We start from the raw sequence: 14689 nt of genomic DNA, 5'->3' as shown, positions 1-14689 counted from the left end.
CGAGGACAGCCAGGGCTACACAGAGAAACCCTGTCTTGAAAAACCAAAGCAAAAAGCATAGGTCGAGGGAAATGTTTCTACACTTGTCCTTCTGTCCTGAGGGGGGACAGTCTGAGGAAGCAGGGCTACAACAGCTGCTTCCGTGATCTTTCTCTCCGGCATCAGAATTGGTTGACTCTGCCTATTTGAGGGTGCAAAATGGAGGATGGGCCAGTGAGGTGACTCTGGATAAAGCCACCTTCTGCCAAGCCTGGCAACCTCAGGTAGTCCCTGTGGTCCATGTGATGGAAGAACTGACTCTTCGCTGTCCTCTGACTGCCTCACATGCCCAGAAGTATGCACACACACTAAATATATACATACACTCTAAATAAATAAATATACATACATACACATACATACATAAGTGGCATTTTCTTTTCTTGTTTGTGTTTTTGCGGCAGGGTCTCTCAGTGTAGCCCTGGCTGTCCTGGAACTCGATATGTAGACCAGGCTGCCCTCACAGAGATCTATCTGCCTGCATCTCTGCCTCCAGAGTACTGGGATTAAAGTTGTGCGCCACCACACCTGGCTTTAATAAAGGTCATTTTTAAGAAGGATGGGGAGTGGTCGGGATGCAGCTCTCTTGGTAAAATACTTGCCCAGCATACAGGGAGCCCTGGGTTCCATCCCCAGCACCACACAAACCAGACATGATGGTGTATACTTGTAATCCCAGCACTGGGCAGGTGGAGGCAGGAGGATCAGAAGTTCAAGGTCAGCCTTGGCTACATAGGAAGCTGGAGGCCAGCCTCCCCTTCCCCCTTGACTTCTCAATGTAAATACCCAAATACCCAGCAGTTTAATCCAAAATTGCTTCTGGAGCTGGAACAGCTGGGAAGGGTGCCCGGTGATTGGCATCCAACTGCCTGTTTCCAACGAGACTTGCCAAAGGGAACGTGGAAGTCGGAAGACAAGCACCTACCCCCTCTTTCTCAGGAAGTCTACATCCTCATTTCTCATCAGAATTTAAGACCACTTTTTAGAATTAACATTGTATGGTCACAAAACACAATGCATGTTTAAAGACTTCTGACCAACTAAAGTTTGGTCCGCCAGGCAGCATGCGTCTGTTTCTATGCATGGGGGACGCTGTTCCAGTCATGTGCTTGCAGGCCTCTGCCCACAGTCATCAAGGCACTGGCTTTGGCGGCTTTATATTGGGTGAGATTTGTATGGCTTTTAATAGTCCTCCATTAAACTAAGACCACTCAACAGTGGGGACACCATGAATGCCTGATTGCTCAGCATTAGCCAGAAGCGGCACAAAGCCGGTTTTAAGTGACTGGATATTTTGGGTGGCACTGGGGAGATGATGTGAAGTACTGCCTGGAACAAAGGGTGCTGGATGAGAAGATTCTAGATGGATGGTTCTAGAAGGCGTCTGTTAATGGGGGTCGGTGTGCTCCTGGCAGGGCACCTGTAAGTGGATTCATGCCTGCAGGACAGAGGATAGAGGGAGGTGGAGGCAGAGGGGGACCCGGGGCCCTTGTTACTCGTCCCCAGTGGCTTTCCATCATCCCTTGAGCCTGCGTCAGGACTGGAGATTTAAAAACCAAGAAGTAGGGACTTTCACTGTTAGCTGAATCCAACCATGGTACCCCATGTCACAGATGAGGAGAAGAGGATCCAGAGTGAATGACCTGAGCGTCCTTTCTCACCACCACCGTCCCCGTCCCCGTCCCCACCTCTGCCTCACAGTCCTGCCTGGGTGCTCTTCCCTCCTGGTCTTCACCCCTCCCCTTCGGCAGAAGGGTGAGAGTCCAGACTCAGGTCGTGGAAAGCTATTTTTACACTGGTTCTGTTGGGTTAGCTTGCTCCTTGCCACTGGAAAAGCCAGCCCATGTTGCTTGGCTGTGACCTCATCCCAGAACAGAGTAAGAAAAACAGTGGCAGAGGTCCTTGGAAGAGATGCTGGGCTTCTTTGTTTCCTCCGACACTCAAGAAATTATGTTAGTGCTTGAGGATTTCAGTGAGAATCTACTCTGTGTGTGTGTGTGTGTGTGTGTGTGTGTGTGTGTGATCTGCGTTTGCAGGTATGCATGCCTGTGCACACATGGACACCTGGAGTCCTGAGGTGAATATTGGGTGTCTCCTCCGAGCCTTTTTCGCCTTATTTCTGAGAAGGGTCCCTCACTGAGTCTGCGGCTCTCCAGTCTGCCTCACTGGCTGGCCACTGAGCTCCAGGGACCCACTTGTTTCCATCCCCAAACTTGGGTCTCCAGGCACCCACTCACGTATCTGCTTTTGCATGGGTGCTGGCAGCTATGTTTGTGCTGCAAGGGCTTCATCCACTGAGAGCTCCCTGGTGCTCTCTTATTATTTTTACATGTTCAAAGAATATCACCTAAACAATACAAATAACATTGCACTGAGAAATACAGCCCTAGGTACAGGTGAAGGTGAAGAGCCTGCAATTACCTCACCCAGAATGTCCGCAAACCACTTCTATACATCTTGGTTTATTTACTTTGAAGACAGTGTCTCACTGTGTAACCTTGACTGGCCTGGAACTCACTACATAGACCAGGCTGGCCTCTGCCTTCCCAGTGCAGGGATTGAAGGCAGCTGTCAGCACACCCAGGATTATCCTCCTTTAGAAACTCTACTCTGAAAGACTTGCCAACCTCAGGAAAAGGATAAATGTACATAAAACTACAAGTGCACACTGATTATTACTTTACTTATTTATGTACATGGGTATTTTTCCTGCATGTATGTCTATGCACCATGCCCAGTGTCTGCAGAAGCCAGGAGAGGGGCATCGTATCCCCTTGGCCTGGAGTTACAGAAGTTGTAAGCTGCTTAATGGGTGCTGGGAATTGAACCTGGGTCTTCTCTAAGAGCAACCAGTGCTCTTAACCCCTAAGCCATCTCTCCAGCCTCCAGACTTCATTTTAAAAGCAGCAAACAATACCTCAGAGACATGGGCCTGTTTGACTTCTATAGTGCTGCATCTTAGGTTTAGTCAGCAAAGACCACGTATTAATTTCTTCCCCTGCTGCTAAAGTAAAATACCAAAGCAACTTGAGAGAGAAAGGGCCAGTGTTGGCTTATCATTCCAGGAGGTGGAATCCATCATGGCGGGAGAGACATGGTATCAGGGGCAGGAAGCTGACTGATCACATTGCATACGCTCAGGCAGCAAAGAACAGGAGGTGGGGCCTGGCTATACATCCTCTAAGCACACCCCCAGTGTTGTCCACTGGCTGTGACATTGGCTTCTGATGGCAGATGGCACCTTCTGGTGCTCTGACCTGGCTGGCTCCTTTGCTGGGGCCGATCTGCAGACTAATCATAGTGTCTTAATTACTTTTCTCATTGCTCTGACAAAATAACCTGAGGACAGCAACTGAAGGAAGGTTCATTCTCGCCCACAGTCCCAGGGGATTCGGCCATCATGGCAGGAGGGACAGGAACAGGGGCCCCGGCAGGTCACACTCTATCTGCAGTCAGGAAGCAAAGAAAGATGGATGCTGGTGGTCAGCTCCTTTTCTCCTTTTTATTCAGTGTGGGCCCTCATCCCAGAGGATGGTACCACCCCATTAACTGAGGGGGTCTTTCCACCTCAGTTAACCCAGTCAGGATGATCCCTTTCCGGGTGCCTGGAGGCACTCCTCCTGGGTGATTCCAGAGCTGTCACGTTGATGACTAATGTGAACCACCACAGGCTGCTCAAATGGTCTGTCGGTCTGCGTGTGCCCCTTCGTCTGTCATACAGTCTATCAGTCTGCATGTGCCCCCTCGTCTGTCACACCCGCCTGCCTGGCACACAGGCCTGTTCTCATCTGTTACACAACCAATCATATTTTGGCCAGTCTTTAATTTTCTTTCATCCAAATGTCTTGTTTGTTTTTCTGCTTACTTAACTCCAGTATCAATAGTTGTGTGGAATCATTTCTGTCCTAGCTAGAACTATTCAGTTTGGACTTGTGTAGTCTGAACCTGAGTCATGTTTCCATTATCAGAAAGATCAGGCCAGTGAGATGGCCCAGTGGTTAAAGGCACTCACTGCCCAAGCCTAAAGACAGAACTCTCTGGAACCCACATAAAGGTGGAAGGAGAGAACAGAGTCCACAAAGTTGACCTCTGACCTCCACGCGCACACTGTGACATGTGCATGCCTATATGCACGCATCACATACACGCTAACTATAACATTTTAAATTAAAAATCATTTGATTCTAGAATGCCATGTGGCTTATTTGTGACCATAAGACTGGGTGGCTTTTGTAGAGTCTCCGGATTCTCACAGAGGCCAGTTGAGCAAGCACTCTTTAGACAGCTAAAGCAAGAGTCCAGACAACCTCTAGGTGGGCTGTTCAACTTCCAGAAGAGGGGGATGCCGCCCTGGGGACTGTAGGATAGTTCTACCTACATGGTGGGAGTGTTTGTGTGACCTGCAGTGGCATGGACTGCCCTCTGGTTTGATGTATATACATACCCATGTATGGTATACATTTGTAAATATATAGAGAGAGGTCAATATTGGGGAGGAAGAACATGATACCTTGAACTCCATATGTACCTGATGACCTTGAACTTTTTCTTTTTTCTTTGTCTGTTTTTGTTTTGTTTTTTGGAGACAGCCTTGGCTATCCTAGAACTAGCTCTGTAGACCAGGCTGTCCCTGAACTCACAGAGATCCACCTGCCTCTGCCTCCAAAGTGCTGGGATTAAAGGCATGCGCCACTCCTGCCCGGTTTTTCTTTTAATTTTTGATTTTTAATATTTTATGTGTTCGGGTGCATGCCCACATCCCTGTGTGTGCCGTGCCCACAGACCAGGAGAGGGTGTTGGGTCCCTTGGAAGTGAAGTTACAGATGGTTGTGAGCCACCACGTGGGTGCTGGGAACTGAACCCAGGTCCTCTGGAAGAGCAGCAAGTGCTTTTAATCACTGAGCCATCTCTCCAGCCCCAGCCTTGAACTCCTGACCCTCCTGACTCCACTGGGATTGAAGGTATGCAGCACCCACACCTAGTTCAGGATGGAATCAAAGGCGGGGCTTCACACTTGCTAGGCGAGCACTCTACCTGCAGATCTACATCCCAGCCTGGTGTTGTATTTCTGTGCAAGGTTAAGAGTAGAATTGAGCCCTGTCTACCTGGCCCGATGCACCACTGAAGAAACCGCCCCTCCAGATGGGGGGCTGCTTCTGAGCACTGCTCTACCGTGGGACCTGGGGAAGGCTTTAACACACCGGTCTTCCAAAACCCACGGTATTTTTACCTGCGGCTAGTTTAGAGCAGATTTGCGTGAGCAAGGGGAATAATGGTAACTTTCATAGCTGAGCTTTCTCAAAGGACATCTGCTCAAATTCTGTTCAAACATGCTCTAGCTGGCTCAGTGTGGTTTTTTAGCTGGGTCGGGGTCCAGGGTCCTATTAGAAGAGAGCTGGCCTGTCCAAGGCCCCCTGGTGGGGAGGTTAGTGACTCCTGGAAGCTTTGAGCCCAGGGTCCTGCTGGGAAGGACTCACAGCCCTGTTCCCTTCTGCCCTCCTCCTTGTCTGCCTTTTCTTTGAGTGCAGGACTGGAAGAGCTGGGCTGGGGCGTGAGGCCTCATACTACCCAGCTTAGCCAGTTGACAGAGAAGCCTGCCAAAGCTTTTTGGTTCAGTGGGCCAGCTCTTCCCGTGAAAAAGCCCTTGCCTGGACTCTGAGGAGGCCTCTCTGTGTCTTTTGCTCACTGGGCCTGTGGGCATGGTGTGTCTCCTGGCAAGCTGCGATGTGCCTGGCTTCCTCATCCTTCATTGTGCCCGATGAAGGAGCCACCGTGTGAGAATCTGGGAGGTGTAAATTTATTTATTTTTAGTGTTTACAACAGGGCCTTTCACTGGCGAGCAAGCACTCTAGCACTGAGCTAAGGTTAGCCGTTGCTATTGATGGTGTTTCTCTCCTCCCGACCTGCCCTTGGACTCCCTCTGCCTCTGAGAAACCATGGAGACATGTCCCTGTGACACGGAATTGCTGGGATGTGAGGAAGTCTCTCCAACCTGGGAGAAAGAGGACAAATGTCCTAGGCATGGGAATCAGTGACACACGGGGCACACACCATGTGTGGGGGTTGGGCCTCAGGGATGACTCCCGCTTCTTCCCTCTCTCAGCCAGGAGACAGGAGGGTAAGCCCATGCCTCAGAGTCAGGACTGCAGCGGCCTGGATGTGGCCCCTTGCAGCATAAAAGATCCTGCTCTCCCCATTCAGCCCCCCGATCGGTAATTCCTAGGGCTGGTTTATCATGTCACCATCAAGAATGGGTGACAGACACACAGTCCAAGAGACAGCAGAGAGATTCAAAACTCCAGTCATTCAGCTAACAATCCCTCTCTAAGCCTTAGCTCATAGTCACAAGTTCAAGAAGCCACTGGCCTGCTCCTGAGTTGGACTTTGCAAACGCTTAGTGGCCACACGGGCTACTCCTTTGGATGAAACAGACACAAAACGTATCAGGGTGGCCCAGCTTAGTGCCCTGAGCATGGGTTTCCTAGAATCCTTAACCAAGTTCCCTGATACAGGGCCCGGCTTGCAAGCAGAATGTAGCCCCTTGTCTTTGGTAAGCCCACTGTTCAAACAGACATCCTTAGAGGTCAAGTCCATCAAGAGCTAGCCCCGGGAGAGTCAGATGGGTTGTTGGACCTCCAAAAAGAAAGGGACTGTCATTTGTACACACATTTTATTTTCCCTGTTATGATTGGCAAGCATTTTCTGCAAGGTACAGATAGAAAGTGCTTTAGGCCTCTGGCCCACATCTCCATCATTCACATCTGCCATCAGTAGGTGGTGTGGACAGGCTCCATAGACTGTGACAAACACAGGCCTTAGGTTGGCAGCCTCCATGCCGGATTATCACCTATGGAAGGGGAGTCCATATCTGATTTGCCTGTGTATAGTAGAGCAGATGCACTACAGTGCAGAGTGGGTACCCCACCAATGTTCATTTGGAGAAATTTAAATGGAACAAGTGGCTGAAGCTATAGTTGTGTGGATGCTTACCCAGGAACCCAGCAAGCCATCTCCTCGACCAGCAGTTCTCAACCTGTGATCAAGACCCCCTGAGCGATCGAACACCCCTTTCACAGGGGTCGCCCAAGACCATCAGAAAACAGATATTTGTATTACGATTCATAACAGTAGCAAAATTACAGTTATGAAGTAGCAATGAAGATTTTACGGTTGGTCATCTCAACATGAGGAGCTGTATTGAAGGACTACAGCATCAGGAAGGTTGAGAACCACTGTCCTAGAGCATGCCTAAGAGAACTGCCCACTGCAGCTGCTCAGAGTGATCTATTAGCTGCTTGATAGTAGTTCAATTTACCCATTTCCTGTCAGTTTGCAGTGGGGTAGAGTTCAGTTTGGGGGCTTTTTTTAAAAAGATAAAAAATAAAAATAAAACATGGATTCTGAGGATCAAACTCAGATCCTTGTGTTTGTTTGCAAGGCAAGTGGTGGTGGTGGTGGTGGTGCTGCTGCTGGTGCTGCTGGTGCTGCTGGTGCTGCTGGTGCTGCTGGTGGTGGTGCATGTTTGAGACAGGGTATGTAGCTCTGACTGGACGGGAACTCACTGTGTAGATCGAGCTGGCCTCAAAATAACAGGAATCCACCCTCCTCTGCCTCCTGAATTCTGGGATCAAAGGCACGAGGCACCAAGCTACAACCTAGCACTGTTTTGATTTAAAAAAAAAAAAAAAAGAAAACTTAAAAGACAAACTAGTTTGTCCAAAGAGAATGCACCCACGGACTGCTGTCAACTGATCTAACACTCCAGCTGATGCTCCACACTTACCCCCACCTCCCACACTGGTCCACACCCTTTGAGGGCTGTGTGTGCTCTGGCGTCAGCCAGCCCCTCCTTTGTGGTCTCTGCAGAACATTGTTGCTGTGGGAGCTGGCTTCTGCGATGGCCTCCGCTGTGGGGACAACACCAAGGCAGCCGTCATCCGCCTGGGACTCATGGAAATGATTGCTTTCGCCAAGATCTTTTGTAAGGGGCAGGTGTCCACGGCCACCTTCCTGGAGAGCTGCGGGGTAGCTGACCTCATCACCACCTGCTATGGCGGGCGGAACCGCAAGGTGGCAGAGGCCTTTGCCAGGACCGGAAAGGTACCCTGAACCCCACCTGCTCTACCTGACCCCGAGACCTTTTCATCTGAGCCCCCTGTCCCCACAGAGACTTCCCCTGTCAGCACCTGTTCTGTCTGCCCTGACTGCGCTCACCTGACTGCTCTGGACCCTAAATGTCCTTATCTTTTCTTTCATTTAATTTTTTTAAATTAGCGTACAAAGTAACAGGTTTTGTGATGGCGTTTTCATAATACTTAATTTAGGTTGATTCTCCCCCAACCCCTCTGCCTCCCAACTTCCGTCTCCCCATGCCATCCCTGACTGTGCCCTTCTACTACCAGAATTCCCCTCCATTTTCATATCACAGATGTTCTGTTACCCTCCCAGATCCCATAAAGCCTTGCTCCCCTTCTCTGGGGCTCGCTTCTAGTCTCCTGGCCTCTGCCCACACCCACTCCAACATAAATGTACAGATATAAGCACTAGAAGCTAGGAAACTGGGGAGATGGCTCAGCCACACAAACATGAAGACCCCACATTGGCTCACCAGCACCCACATAAAGAGCTGGGTGTAGCCGTATGAACCTGTAATGTCTGTGCCGGGGAGGCAGAGACTGGAGGATGCCCAGGACTTACAGGTCAGCAGGCCCAGCTAAGTCAGTAGCTTCTGGGTCAGGGAGGAAGGTGGAGAGTGACTGGGGAAGACGCCCAGCACCAGCCTCTGGCCTCTACATGCATGCACACGCATGGGCATGGACACACAGGTACACAAACACACATGTGTGTACACGCACACACAGAGAAGGTAAGATCCTCATATGAGAAAACATGCACTATTTGCCTTTCTGAGCCTGGGTGACTTTCTGAGCCTGGATGACTTCACTTAATGGGACATTTTCCAGTCCCATTTGCCTGCAATTTCATGGTTTCATCTGTCCCTGTGGAATGTCCTGGGCCTATCCTTGCCTGGAAACAGGACATCTCAGCTCTCCTCTCCACCTCTCTCGAAAGGAACATTCTCAAGTGGATCCTTTCTTTATGCTTTGCTCCTCAGACCATTGAAGAACTGGAGAAGGAGATGCTGAACGGGCAGAAGCTCCAGGGACCTCAGACCTCTGCCGAGGTCTACCGCATCCTCAAGCAGAAGGGGCTGCTGGACAAGTGAGTCTTGTCGTCTGGGTTGCTGGTTCCTGAGACAGTGGCAGAGGCTGGGTGAGGGCAGCAGTCTGGCCAGGGTACTTAGGACTTGACTGGATCTGTTTGGACTCTGATGTGATGTGGACATCTCTGGTGGGCAGTAGCTACTTACACAAAACCAATTTCAACTTCATGGAGAAGAGCTTAATCCTATAGATAAAACATGGTATAGAATATGAAATTTTAGTCAAGTGTGCCCAGCATTTTTACATTGTGACATGACATTGTCATCTACAAGGTTCACACTTGAGAACCCTGGGGTTGAATAACAACAAAAAAAATAGCAAAAAAAAAAAAAAGTCCCAATGTTTTCAGTCAGTTTATAATTGTGTGTGCTGAGCTCCATCCATAGCCAATCCTGAGGAGCTTTAGGCACATCTGCTAGGATCTAGTTTGTTCTACAGGGAATCTCCCTTGCAGCTGGCTTTCCTCTGAGGCAGGGTCTCACTCCATGCCCTGGTTGGCCTGGCACTCACTATATAAACCAGAAATCTGCCTGCTTCTGTCTCCAGAGTGCTAGGATTTAAAGTGTGTGCCACCACACCCAGATACTTTTGGTTTTTATGAAAGGAAATAAATGAGCTGGGTGTGGTGGTTCATGCCTGAAACTCCAGCATTGGGGAAGATGAGGCAGGAGGACTGCCACAAGTTTGAGGCTAGCTTAGGCTGCAAAGAGATTTCAAAGTCAGCCTTAGCTACAGAGTAAGACCGTGTATTTTGAAAGGGGGGGGAGTGGGGGGCTGGAGAGATGGCTCAGAGGTTAAGAGCACTGACTACTCTTCCAGAGGTCCTGAGTTCAATTCCCAGCAACCACATGGCAGCTCACAACCATCTATAATGAGTTCTGGTGCCCTCTTCTGGCATGCAGATAGAACACTGTATACATAATAAATACTGTATATATAATAAATAAATAAATCTTTTAAAAGAAAAAGAAAGGGGGGGTGAGCTGAGTATGGTAGTTAGTGTATGCCTCTAACCTTAACACTCAGCAGACTGAGACAGGAGGATCAGGAGTCAACTACCAGTATTTGAGCTAGCCTAAGAGGAGAGAAAAGTCTCTTTGGCTCATAGTTTCAGAAGTCTCAGCCCATGGTCCCCTGGCCCCTTTGTTGGGCCTATGATGTTGCGGTATATCCCCTGCAGGAGTAGAACATCACTGCAGGAACACATGGCTGAGGAGGTCTGTTTGAGGTGGCCAGGAAGCAGAGTCAGGAAGGTTCCCAGGATCCCATTCAAGGGACCTACCCCCCCAATGACCTCATTCCCTCCCCTCAGGTCTTATGTCTTCAAGGTTCCAGCATCTCCCAATAGTGCTAAAGAATAGGAATCGATCACTCAAAGCCTGGAGGGGTGCACTCGGGGACCAGACCATAGAGGCGTGTACCATTAACCACCCCTAATTCTAGAGAGGGGAGACCTAGCTGCCAGAGACTGCAGGGGCAGGTGGTTACAATGATTGCCAGCCATGGCTACTCTAGTCTGTGCACTTCCCTCCACACAGGAAGGGCACAAAGTCACATTTCACACAGAACGTGGACCAGGCATGGTGGCTCACACCTCTAACACCAGCACTCAGGAAGGCGGAAGTAAGAAGATTTCTAGGTTTTAGGCCAGCCAGGACTACGTAGTGAGACCCTGTCTTGAATAAACATACCAAAGACAACACTCAAAGTTGTCTTCTGACCTCTGCACACATGTACATGAGTATATCTGCAGGTACATGTTGTATGGAATCCACCAGAGAAGACTTCTCAGACATGGGTTTAGGCCAATAGGAAGTCTTTATTAGCCAACTGGTGACTATGTCGGGTGTTCAGGATCCCAGTGCAGCCCTGAGCCCTTCTCAGGGGTGAGTTTTTAAGCACAAAAATCATATCCTGGGTTGACACACCTCAGTTAGTCAGAATCACAACTACAGGAGCCAAAAAACAAGGTTAGTACATTTAGGGGCTCTCCCAGAACTACGGACTTTGATGGGTTAGGTCTTTGTTCTCATTGATAGGTGATGCCGCCTGTGTGCTGGGCTTCTGGGCATGAAGTGTGCTTTCATCATGGTATCAGTTGTGCTATGGTCTGGGGGTACACACACACACACACACACACACACACACACACACACACACACACAAATGAACTCACTCCAAGAGGCAAAGTGCACAACCTAACGCGTCCTCCCCTCCTATCCCTCCAGGTTTCCCCTCTTCACAGCCGTGTATCAGATCTGCTATGAAGGCAGGCCTGTCACAGAGATGCTTTCCTGTCTGCAGAGCCACCCAGAGCACATCTGAAAGGAATCGGGCAGCCAGCAGGGAACAGCCTTGCCTATGGTGGGATCACCCAGAAAACCAGGGCTTGGCAGTGAGATCCCTGCTGAACTGTACTCTGACCCTGAACACATACAGATTGCTACAGCTTTGATCCTCTGCTGAGAGGCACTTCACTGGCTAAGATGGAGTGTGTGTGTGTGTGTGTGTGTGTGTGTGTGTGTGTGTGTGTAAGTGTGCTCTTTTCTCATTCTGTGGGTGTGTCTCTGAACCCAAATCAGGTGTCTATTTTAATGATCACATTTGAAATCTCCCCACCAGAGCAGCTTGTGAGGTTGGAACTAACTCAGCTGAATTTTATGAATGTTGCGGCTGTGACTCATTTATATGTGAGTAGAGGGAGGAATTGGTTTTTTTCTCTCTGATACAGTTACCCAGCCAACTTTTGGGATTGTGGGTTGATCGCTTAACAATCAGGTGTTTTAATTAGATAATCCACTTACACATTTCTTCCTGATAAAGATGCCACATTTCTTGCCTCTTTCCTCTTCACTAGCTGCCAGAATGGGCTTTTACACAGACCCAGCAGTGGCAGAGGAAGGAAGCTTCCCTGCAGTGACTGGCACATCCTTCTGGGGACAGACACTTTATCATGCTCTTTGCTAGGTGGGACTTTTCGGCATCTGTGTCGCTTTGGGCTCATGGAACCTTGAAAGGGGCCACTGTCACTCCTCACATAAGATGCCACAGCTGTCCCTGGTCACCTAGGGACATGGACAGGAGCCTAGTACACATTCCTCCATCCCTCCAGGATGGGACCTGCTAGAATGTCACTGGGCCTCTTTGGATTTCTAGCTAACTTTGTAGGAATGTTACATGCAGCCTTTCCTGAGGCCACAGGAGTGCTTCTTGCCTTCAAGATTTGTAGGGCAAAGAGTTTCGAGGAAGGTCACTACTCCAAGGGATGTCCCCAATCCAGCAGGGTCATTACACTCTTAAGAAAGTGGGTTCCCGGGCCTCAAGAATGGCCCCTGTGTTTCAACACGCCTCCCGTGTGTTTCGAGCAATTTGAAAGTCACTGCATTAGAGAATCTGCTTTAGCACGGCCTTCATTGAACAATGTCCTTTAGGAGGCACGTGTTCTGTAGTCATCTGGCTGTTCCAGGTGGCCCCGGAACGGCCAGGTGAGTTTGGGAAAAGTTGCCTCTGTACACTTTCCTAGCTCTAGCCTGGGTGCCAGGGCCTCCACAGACCCTACTAAGCTAACAAATCCCCAACACTTAGGCCAGAATATCAGCCAAAACGTCTAGAGAAGACTGCTCCAGAGTGAGGTGCCCCTCACTCCCCACAGGAAATTAGCCTGGCTACCTACCTGTGCCAGTTTTTTCTCTGTAGCCTGGGCTGGCCTCAAATTTATCAGCTTCTTGCCTCTGTCTCCTGAGTAGCTGGGATTGCAGTTTCTGAACTTTCTGAATCCTTGAGGAGGCCTGCAGGTGACAGGGTCAAGGGCAGATAAGGTGAGGTCAGCCTCCCTGACACGCACACTATCCGGAGTAAGTGCTTTGGATTCTAGAATTAGAATGTGAATGATGATATCTTTATTTAAAAATTAGGCATCCCGGTGAGGGTGAGCGTATGAATGCCATACAGTCATGTGCTTGTGAGATTTTCCTCTCCCTCATCCTGGGCTTGGTACCTCCACCCCACTCAACACCCCTTATATAACTGAAATGATTGTAAAAATACATTTTTATGGGAATTTTTAAACTATCCAAAAAGACTTTTGGAGCATTGTAGAGTCCCATACCTAAAGTCTATGGAGGCACACAGCTGAAAATTTCAGTTTTCATAATGATGCTGTCAATCAGTTCTCTTCTTGTCTCCTGATGGATCTTTTTAAAAATTTGTACATAGGTAACGAAGAGTTACTTTTTAAGATATCCAAAGGGCTGTAAGCTGCTGTGGTGTCTACAAAGTAGGGTAATGAGGAATTGTTAACACTTGTGTTTTGCATCCTCGTTTACATCCTCATTGACACCCACTTCTAGGCCTTGTACTTCCGGTCCTTCCTTCTTCCCTTCCTGAATGCCCCTTACTGACCTGAAGTCAGCTGCTGTGCTTATCACAGTGCACTCATGATGGAAACAGGGCAGTTTAGGTTTGCTCCGATAGCCGAAGCGTCACTCTAGGAGATCTCTGTTTGTACCCACCTGCTGAGTGGTGTTCCGTATGAGCTGCGGCAATAGGAACAGAGACACCTAGACTAGATACTTAATCTGTGAATGTAAAACTAAACTATTGCCTTGCTACTCTCCTCCCCACCGCAGTTTGGGACAAATCTCTGGAAATCCACCGCTGGGGCTGGAGCTGAGTCAGCCTTCTCGTGTTTCAACAGCTGGCTAAGGAGGGTGCTATGATGAGGTAGCAGTGTCCAGTTTTTCTCTGCCAGTTCTGATTGGCTAGCCTCTTACTTCCATATGTACTGTATATGTACTGTATATGGACCTCTGTGGACTTCTATGGACTGTAGGTGGATGTATAATTTGAAGGCTTGGTTTAATAAACACAACCTCTCAGACTGGTACCATGGAGCCTATTTTTCTTCTTTTCTGTTTTTATAAATTATTTTATTATTGCATTTTATGTGTATGGGTGTTTTGCCTGCATGTATGTATGTGCACCATGAGAGTGCCTAGTGCCCTCAGAGACCAGAAGAGGGCACTGGATCCCATAGTTACAGATGGTTAGGAGCCACCATGTGGTTGCTAGGAATCACCCTAGGTCCTCAGTAAACCCTCTGGAAGAACAGCCAGTGCTCTTAACTGCTGGGCATCTCTCTGGCCTCTCTTCTTGGTTTTGTGAGACAGAGTTTCATGTAGCTCAGGTTAGTCTCGAACTTGCTACATAGCTGAAGGTGGCTTTCCTGGTCCTCCTGTCTCTACCACCTAGGAGCTGTGATTACAGGCATGCACCGCCATGCCCAGCTCTGGTTTTTTTCCCTCCTTTTCAGTGTGTGGTCATTGTTTTGCTCCTCCTCCTCCTCCTCCTCCTCCTCCTCCTCCTTCGTTTTGATATCAGGACTATATAGACCAGGCTGGCCTCAAACTCACAAAAATCTGTAAAAT

General features: G+C 49.0%; 1 protein-coding gene across 3 annotated transcripts in view; it reads left to right on the top strand.

Moving 5' to 3' along the window:
• The window catches only part of Gpd1l (glycerol-3-phosphate dehydrogenase 1 like), a 43057-nt gene extending 28909 nt beyond the window's left edge, over positions 1 to 14148 (top strand). For all 3 annotated transcript variants that reach the window (XM_052723442.1, XM_052723435.1, XM_052723444.1), the window contains exons 6-8: positions 7906 to 8139; positions 9155 to 9261; positions 11492 to 14148. In XM_052723442.1, coding sequence (XP_052579402.1) covers positions 7906 to 8139; positions 9155 to 9261; positions 11492 to 11588 — 438 coding nt within the window. In that variant the 3' untranslated portion in view covers positions 11589 to 14148. The remainder of the gene's footprint in view (positions 1 to 7905; positions 8140 to 9154; positions 9262 to 11491) is intronic.
• The last annotated feature ends 541 nt before the right edge of the window (positions 14149 to 14689 follow it).

This window comes from Peromyscus californicus, unplaced genomic scaffold, assembly GCF_007827085.1.
Source record: "Peromyscus californicus insignis strain IS unplaced genomic scaffold, ASM782708v3 Scaffold_11__1_contigs__length_118956290, whole genome shotgun sequence".
Taxonomy (NCBI): Eukaryota; Metazoa; Chordata; class Mammalia; order Rodentia; family Cricetidae; genus Peromyscus; species Peromyscus californicus.
This window is presented reverse-complemented; position numbering and strand designations above follow the sequence as displayed.